A 9,545-nucleotide genomic window follows, 5' to 3' on the forward strand; every position below is an offset into this window, starting at 1 on the left:
GGAGAATTATCTTAGTAGGCAAATTTAAGGCTCCATGTTTAATTATGGACATACACACAATTATATACATACATACATACATTAATTATAATTTATCTCACACAAATACACTTATATATACCCCACACATATATAAAAAAATAAGATAAAAGGACCCACCTGGAGCGTCCGGCCGTGAGTGTTTCACAGGAAGACGAAAGGGAAGGACGCAGACAAAGGGACGATCACGGTCAATAAGGCGTCCGCGTCCGCATCTTGGGCCATTTGGACGCTCATGGGGACAACCTATAAGCACCAGCCTTATAAGCGTAGACCTAAGATCTTAAAAAGCTAATAAACATAAGCTTATTTGGGTTAGCTTATTGTTTTTTATCATCTACGAAACTAAATAAGGTAGTAGGTTATCCTTATAGCAAACATATATGCATGTTACGTATATATGCATATATATATATACTCAAACTCATGCATGTTACGTTTTACACACATGAAACGTGCAACTCGTGTGAATATACACATGAAACTCATGGAGATATTGATATTGATTAATTAAAACATTGTTATATAACAATTCGAAGTTACACAACATACCAAATCAACTTAACCAATTAACATGGCGGAATTCTGCCATGTTGCTTTCTTGCCTAGCTATTCCGGTCACATGATTCCAATGGTAGACATGGCGGTACTCCTAGCCTCTCGTGGCGTGATAACCACCATCATCACCGATCAATGATCCGCATCATTTCTGATGTGTTTTTTGCATGGACTACTAAAGTGGCGGCAAAATTCAACATCCCTCCTAGAATCATTTTCCACCCGGCTGCTGGGTTCTTTCCGAAATGTGTAGCTGAGATGATATCACTCTATGAGCCCGAGAAAAGCGTTTCATCTGATTCAGAACCGTTTATTGTCCCATCACGCTTACTGAAAAGGAGTTGCCTCCTAAATTTGATCAAGTTTCTGGATTGGCCCGGAAGTTGCAGAGTACGTGAAGCAGAGGAAGCCGAGTATGTTCGCCATTAACGTGAAGTAGTAAAGAGAAAAAGCATGGCATATTGGGATGGTTTCATTATGTTGCAAAAACACCCAAAGGGGAGGGAAGTCAGACTTCGATGAAGACGAAATTACTAAATGGTTGGATTCGAAATCACCTAATTCCGTTGTTTACATAAGTTTTGGAACATTGGTAAAAGTTGCGAGTCCCCAAACTTATGAGATTGCAACCGGCCTCGAAGCAAGCGAGCACGACTTCATTTGGGCAATCAAAGAAATTATATCACTTCCCCAAGGGTTCAAGAAAAGGATGAAAGAAAATCGAAAAGGGTTGATAATAAAGGGTTGGGTGCCACAACTGTTGATTCATGACCATGTTTCGGTTGGGGGATTCATAACTGATCATATCGGTTGTAATTCCATGTTTGAAGGTATTTGGAGTTAACTGCATGCGCGCTTTCATTGAAGAAATGAAAGCAATCAAATTAATCCGATGCTTTATTTCCTAAATGTATTCAGGAGTGTCACATTTTTCCTATTTAAGCTTAGTTCTCTAGTTGTAATAATTCTGTTCTATCAGAAAACTTTTCCAAGTAATAAAAAAGTGCATTGCTTCATTCAATTTATTTCTTACTTTGAATAATGCGAAATTAGTGTCAGTTTTTTTTAATTGGGGTTGGAGCGTATAGGAGAGATCCAATTGTTGAAGATGTGAAAAGCGACACGATCAAGAAAGCATTGGGAAGAATATTGAGTGCGGAAGAAAAGGGGAGAAATGAGAAAGCAAGCTCGGATACTGAAGTAAAATGCAAATGCAGCGGTTGAAGAGGGTGGGTCATCCTAGTTGGAGTCAACTACTTTCATACAAGATACGTAAAAAAGCAATCAGAAAATAAGGCAGGCTTTTAAATGATCCAACGGCATATATGCAGGGCACACGTACGTGAAGAATAATTCAGCTCTTGTTAGAATTATTTGTTAGATATCTATGTCAGGAAAACGGACCTATTACCAATATACTAAAACAAGATTGGGACATTCTTTATTCGACACATGGTACAATATTTAAGCGACATGTGTCCTTTTAGTCTATTATAATTATAAAAAAAATGTTACTTTTTAAAATTCATATATAATTAGAATTAGTATAAAATTAATTAATTAATCTTATCGTACTAGAATTAGAATAAGAATAAGAGTCATGAATCAACTATATTTTATTTTCAGTGTATTAATATTAATTCAGGTAATGCGGTACATATATCTTAATTTTACTATTACTATTATTATATTATATTATATTATATATTATATTATATTATAATATTATTATAATATTAATTTATTTCATAATCATGAATCGTATAAGAACGTATATTCGAATTTCTTTATGATACGATTTATATAGCTACCGTACATCGTACGGGTACTAGGACTAGTATATACATATAAACATATACATATATTCATGCATCATTACTATGTTATAAAGTGATCCTATTCAGGCTTGGTTCTAGTTGCAGAGTTCTGATCAATTTCTTTCTTACTGTTTGTGTACGAGTGGCTGGATACCAACAAATTTGGGTGGTAAATTTTCTTAATTTCTGAAGAAAGTACTTGTTTGACTTGGGGATTTGAAAGGAAAAACGACATAATATCAACACCTTTTTCAAAATATACTCAATTTTTACAGAGGCACTAAAAGTTGTGAAGTGGGGCCATGCGGCTCAACCACTACGTGGACCTCTCGAAATTTATCAAATTGCCTGCTTGTTCTTAGTTTATATTAGAGCATCAGTTTCGAAATTTAAAGTAACTGAGGCTCACCAAAGCCACATCAGACATCACATATGAAGGGAAATATATATCAAGGGCAACTATTCAAAGCCCCGAAAAGGATGAATTATAACTTGAAGAAAATATGGCTTTGACAGAATAAGGCTTGATGATCCCATTACTATTTACTAGTGTTAAGAAGTTCCAGGCACAATAACTGGTCTAAAAGTCTGATTGGACAATAAATAAACCAGAGGATAGTTTCACTAACATAAGCTCCAGCGCTATAATAAGCAACTAGCAAACAACAACAAAAAAAAAAACAACTTAGATGAAATATTCCCAAACAACATTTCACCTAGATGGCTAGATGTATATTCCAAATATTACCAAAAGTAAACCTGACAATGCTCTTCCAGCAACGATCGATAAGAACGAATTACATGATGGCCATCAGTACCCATGACCTCATAAGCGATGTTAAATGCCATCCTGTTGGGAGGTGGAGTTATATCACTAAGTGCAACTACCTAAATGAAAAAGAAAATAGGCTTTAGTCACAGAATTCACATTTCCCACCAACACTTGAATTAGAGCTGCTTAAATATTTTACAAAAGTAGGCTAACAAAAAACAACGCAAGTAGGTGTATCATCTGGCAAAATTTTATTATTTATTTTAATAATTTTAGTATAGATTGAAATATACATATGATTGCATATCAACTGGCAAAAAGATTAGAAGACTGAGACAATAGTGGAAGTACAAATTCAGTCCAAAACTCATCCACCTACGCTCGAAACTTCACAGCCGATCTAAAACTCCACTGGCAATCTCATAGAATGAACAAAGATCTGATTTTTATGTTAAAATATTTACATCGTTAGCACTTAGCTACCGTAAATGCCTGGCCAATTTTCACTTCTGGATTTAGAAACTGAAAAGCGGCCACAATAAGTCAAACATAAATAGCCAATTTCTGAGGCTTTCCTTCCCATAATAGGTTCCAGTGAATTCAAATCCCCTAACTTAAAACTTGCAACGAACATAGTAAATCATATTTCTAAAGAGTAAATTGTGCATATATTTGTTGTTATATTTACTTTTGGTTTTAAAAGGGGATAGGAGCACAAAAGTGATAGGGTCAATTTCGGAAGCACAAAGCGCAAAAGCAACAAGCTTTTCGTACACGAGGCGCACACTTATGAGAAAAATTATTAAATAACTTATATAGTATTTATAACACATAAAAATACCAAAACACCATCAGTAAAATACTCGTTTAAGTCTGCCTTTGATCAAATTTGGTGTTTGAAAAGAAACTCCCAAATGATTGTTGGTCTCATTGAAAAAAAAGAAAGAAGAGATCAATCTTGTTGAGAAAGACGAAGTAAGAAAAAAAAATTACTTATTTATAAAAAAAATCTCTTGTGTACAAAAAGCTCACGTTTTTTAGCGCCAGGGCTTACAAAAAAAACCCAAAAAGCAAGCGCTTTTTGTACACCCTGCGCCTTCAGTACCAAAAAACTCCAAGGCTTGCGCCTAACCAAGTATTTGCTAACGCCACATTGTTTGACAACATCTTACCAAACTAGCCGGGCAAAAGTGGCCATTCAAGGATAAAACAATGGCTATGAATATTCAATTGGAGGCTGATAGAAGAGTTTGTAAGCCTCTATAACTTCCAGATACCACATCGCCTCTCGATGGTGATAAGCAGAGAGATCAACAATTTTGTGAATCTGAAAATTTGAAACATAACTGTCATCAGTAAAACAAGTATTTTTCATGATAATAGCACAAGTAGATATTTAAAAACAGCCACATCAAAGCCAGCTAGCATGAGAAACTTTAGGTGGTTGATGCATATGAATATTAAGAAAATCATTACATAACTATAAGTATTAAATAAGGAAAACAAAATTTAACCATTTACTAAAGAATGGGCAAATTTGGTTGCATTTTATCTCAATTCTTAAGTGGGTCAAATCAAATTATCAGCTAAACGACAAACAGGTTAAGGTAGCTTACAGTCAATCTTTAATGCAAACAAGCTCTTACATGCGTTTATTCAAATACGTTGATTAATGGACAAAAAGTATCAGAGAGTCAACTAGACCTGACTGGTTTCACCTGTACATAAAAAACTACAATGTTTCACCAAAAAATGTTATTGAACCATTGCCAAACCGGCCCAACCCACCCTCTATGCGACCACTAGACTCTTCACTCAGCATTGTATAATACATAACTACGGAGAAATGATTGGCGGGAGTCAGGACTAACAGGTATACCTGAAAATCAACCAAACTCCATGATGATGAGGTATGGCAAAACAAAAATAAAAAAGCAATCCGCTTGGCTTATGACAGGATCCTAATTCGGTTATACAAAAGTGGACTTTACACCCAAAATTTCACTAGATTAGTACAAATCACATAAACTGATTCTAGATTATGACAGCCTCCTAATTTTGTTATGTGAAAGATGACTTCATATCAGTTTTTTTTTTATTTTATTTCAGTTGAATAATATAAAACAAATATTTGCATATGACAGTCTCCTAATTCCGTTAGGTGGAAGATAACTTCACATCCACATTTTCTGTAAATTATAAAGCATCACATACATGTATAGCATAAAGCATAAGATACTACAAGCCAATTTACAACATGTTGAAGTTCATGAATTGGTGGTTACAGAATTTCAAGACTGCTATATAATTACTTTGAAACATATGACTCTTTAGTCTCACCACAACAAATACATGTATATTTAAATTCTTGATATTAAAAGAATTTCCTATCACGATATGATACAGATTTTGTTGCTAATTTACCAACACACACTTAAGTTAATTATTAGATTTTAGCACGTCACAAATCATAATCATAAGTAAGTTTAATTAGACTATATATACATCACAATGTTTTCCATAGAATACGAGTTACTTTACTTTTTACCACAGTTATGAAATACACTTACAATTTCCTACGATTGTGTGTATAATAGTGGCACCAACATGTAACATACTTTCACTGTTTTAATCATTTGAGGCAACATGTTACATATAATTGCAAAAACATGTTAGTATGGTAGATACTTAGATACAATGGAAAAACTGAAACTATTTTGGTGCAATTAATGCCACAATTAAAATCAATCAAGCAGAATTTTGTGGTTGATCACTAGTATGACTATTGATTTTTGCAATTAGAATCTGGTATTAAAAATAAAAAAACCAAGGAACATATAGTTTTTTCACCAAAGGTGTAATTTTTTTCGGATAACACAGCCTCCGACAATCATTACATATGGTTATGACAGGCTTCAACATAAACAGTTAATCACTTATGAAAGGCTCCTAAGTCTGTTATGTTAAGGATGGCTTCATATCCATATTTTCTTTGGACTATCATGAACCACATAAACATGTGACAGAAAGTTTATGATACCACAAACCAAAAATACAAGCTATCGATATCTGACTGAGACAGGAACTACAATAACCAATTAACTATAATCCAAAAATGAAAACTCACCTAAGAACCAAAAATTCCTGATCTAGTTGTCCACAAAGTTCTCATCTATGTGGAAACATACAGGACTCTCATATCTTATACCTAGTTCATATAATCCAAATCATATTCTTTGCAACTGAACTAATTAGTACTTAACTTCATTCTCAACAGAAGACTCGCTACCACATTAATCTTTAGAACATATATATTTGAGTTGTGATATCAGAACCATGTCCAAGATTAATAAATATAAAAATTTTAGTTTCCGAACGAACACCTCAACATTAATACTTTTTCGTAACCATCAAAAAATAAAAAGCATACAATCCATGGCAAGTTTAACTTCCAGAAACCACATACAATATGTTACACCAAAAAGTTACACACTTGCACGGTTTTACTTCCAATAATATACAGCTTACTTCACTTTTCATGACTATGCAAAACACACTTTCAAAATTTATTTATTTTTTATCATTTATCATGACTAACCATCCACCAGCAATTGCACGAAAATATTCAAAACGTTACATATTCACACACAATAGAAAAGCAGAAAGCATCTTATATATCGATGCAGCAAAAATACCATAGTATAATGTAAGTGCTAATTGCATCGAGATATATCCAACTTAATAACTTATCATGTATCATACTTTCAAAACCTTCTCTCATATAATACAAAACTTTAAATAACCATTATAATATGTACCCAATTCATCAACGTACCCACACTTTCCAATTTTCACGATACATTTTTCGATAATCTGGCAGCCGCACTAGCTGCCAAATCATTCCTCAAATCAACAGTCACATGTTATAAGAGGTCAGATACATACAACAACTACAGCAAAAATCTCAAATTTCTGTATATGCGAAAGATGGTTTGAAAATATGATACACACAACTAACAATACGTTAGATACATCTCCGGGCACTAAAATGTAATTTATGTTGTTTTTACCTGAATTAAGGGAATATTATCTGTACGGATGGTGCAACGTCCAACAGCCATTACATATGCACCTATATCAATCAACATTTTCAAATAATATATATATAGTGAAGGGATCAAGTAAGAACCAACATATATGGTGAGAACCGTGAGAAAAAACCATCTCTAAGGGCTTAGCCTTTAGAGTTAAGGGCTACGCCCATACCGTATCCAACCGCCAACATCTCTTAGATCGCGACCCATCAAATCCATACCATTCCCATATGTGTCCGGTGACAACCCCTTAAGAACGGATGAGGGCAACGGCCATACTGTGTCCATACGTTTTCAACACGTAAACCATATGATTTTTTCAAATTTTTTTTTTTTTTTTATCTTTTTCGGAATGGGTTTTTATTAAAAAATATATATCTATAATAAAAAAAAATCAAAAACTAAAAATTAAAAATTTAAAAACCACACCAAAAAGGGCATAAAGGGAGGGAAACTAGGGGTTCTCACGGTTTGGTTCTCACATTAACCCTAACCTATATATATATATAGGATAGAGATCAAATGAGAAGGTACTAGTTTTCTATTTTTTTTAACTTGTTTTTTTAAACTTTTTTTTCTTTTTTCACTTTTTTCATTCTCTCTTTAATTAACCAATTTCATATAAAAATTTTAAGAATTTTTAAAAAAAAAAATTTTTCAAAGGGTGTAGCCCGTAAGCTATAGGCGAAGCCTCTCAGACTATGTCGAAGCCATGATAGCTAAGGGCGAAGCCCGTTAGGTAGATTACCCCATCACCAATCACCCCTATGACCTATCACTCCCACCAGCTACCCCTTATTTATATCCTTAAGGGCGAAGCCCGTACCGTACCCTTACATGTATAACTCACGAACTCGTGTTAGAATTTTTTTTTTATTTTTTTTTATGGATTGAATTAGTTAAAACAAGAATGAAAAAATGAAAAATATCAAAAAAAAACAAGCTAAAAAAAATAAAAAACGGACCTTCTCTCCCTTCTCTCTGGATCTCTACCCTATATATATATATATATATGATAAAATAATAATAATATACACAGAATTATAGCTGCTAGGGTTTAATAAAATTACCTAATTTCCAATCCTGAGCTACGAAATTTGCAAGCGGAAGTAACTCAATGACACCGGTTCCGTCGTCAATAAGAAAACGGCCATCACCGGCGGCGGAGGAAGACGGTAGCGAGATTATTACGCCCTGGATGTAAATAAAATGATTAAATGATAGAGAGATATTAGAAGGAAAGGGGAATTGGGTGAAGAATGATGGCGCGTGAGGGCATACCTGTATCCACGCGCGTTGGAAGAGGATAGAACCGAGAGAAATTGATGATGGGGAGGAGTCTTGAGAGGCACGCGCCGCCTTTAATTGGATACATAGTAGCTTTAGAGCGGCTAGGCTGTAGTCCATTTTCCCCAGTGTAACCTGTTTGAAAAAAATAAAAGTCGGAAGTGTAAAATTTGGAGTTTTTAACCGACTGATGAAGCGGGTAAAAAAAAAAAAACTCAAATACAAAGTCAAAAGTCGTAAAAGTCCTCAAGTTTGAATCCAATAAGAGAAAGACATAGTTCCATGACACGATGACCCCGGGGGCTATTCCTGTCACACTAATTTTAACCGGTCATTAAGGCTATCCGAAGTGAGGCGGAATTGCTAGACGCTCCACCGGTTTTCGCCGGCGATTAGCCGGGCACACCACCCCGCCACGGTGATACACGAAGTGAGCAACCTCTACGGGTTGCAAGGAAAGAGTTTGACCAGGTGTGTATTTCAAAATTTGGAGTCGTTACAGACGGCTATGTTGACTAAAATAAAAAAGAAAAATTCTATTTTATTCTATATATATACATATATCACTCTATCTTATTTTCACAATACACGCACACACATACACTTTCATATATATCTTTATCACTTTTCACAACACTACAAATAATGTTACATTTGTTCACACTTTTAGTTAGCGTGAACAAACTAAAAATTTTGTCACGCTTTTATGTGTGTAAAAATATATAGAAATAAAATTGTATAGAAATTCCTCTACACTAAAAAGTGTGTAGAACTAAAAGTTCACACTTTTTAGTGTGGGCTTTCACAATTATTTTATAAGTTACCATAGACAAATATGTAGTTCCGATCATAGTTCGAAGGTTCTACGGATCTAGAAGGCAATCGATAGTGCGGTTGCTTTGACCATTAGTACTATGATACAAGTCGCACAAGAGGAGGGAGAGGAGGATGACGATGAAAGAGAGGCGATTATTTTTA

The 9,545-nt window shown here is 34.4% G+C and overlaps 2 protein-coding genes across 3 annotated transcripts; one reads left to right on the forward strand and one right to left on the reverse strand.

The window, feature by feature from the left end:
* Window positions 1-732: 732 nt before the first annotated feature.
* Window positions 733-1,821, forward strand: LOC122583570 (scopoletin glucosyltransferase-like). The gene is given in 4 exon segments (XM_043755962.1): window positions 733-1,044; window positions 1,046-1,427; window positions 1,577-1,589; window positions 1,686-1,821. Coding segments are annotated over 4 exon segments (843 nt in total).
* Window positions 1,822-2,922: 1,101 nt separating this feature from the next.
* On the reverse strand, window positions 2,923-8,720 carry LOC122582671. 2 transcript variants are annotated; one of them, XM_043755099.1, is made up of 5 exons: window positions 8,562-8,720; window positions 8,351-8,474; window positions 7,257-7,318; window positions 4,359-4,513; window positions 2,923-3,298 (listed from the first exon to the last, which is right to left on the reverse strand). In XM_043755099.1, exons 1-4 carry the CDS (start codon window positions 8,685-8,687, stop codon window positions 4,403-4,405), a joined length of 423 nt encoding a protein of 140 aa, XP_043611034.1. In that variant the 5' UTR covers window positions 8,688-8,720; the 3' UTR covers window positions 2,923-3,298; window positions 4,359-4,402. The 2 variants fall into 2 exon arrangements, with proteins under 2 accessions (XP_043611034.1, XP_043611033.1); XM_043755098.1 differs by having other exon boundaries at window positions 2,923-3,302; window positions 8,562-8,719.
* Window positions 8,721-9,545: the final 825 nt, after the last annotated feature.

This window comes from Erigeron canadensis, chromosome 9 (assembly GCF_010389155.1).
Source record: "Erigeron canadensis isolate Cc75 chromosome 9, C_canadensis_v1, whole genome shotgun sequence".
In the NCBI taxonomy this organism is placed as follows: Eukaryota; Viridiplantae; Streptophyta; class Magnoliopsida; order Asterales; family Asteraceae; genus Erigeron; species Erigeron canadensis.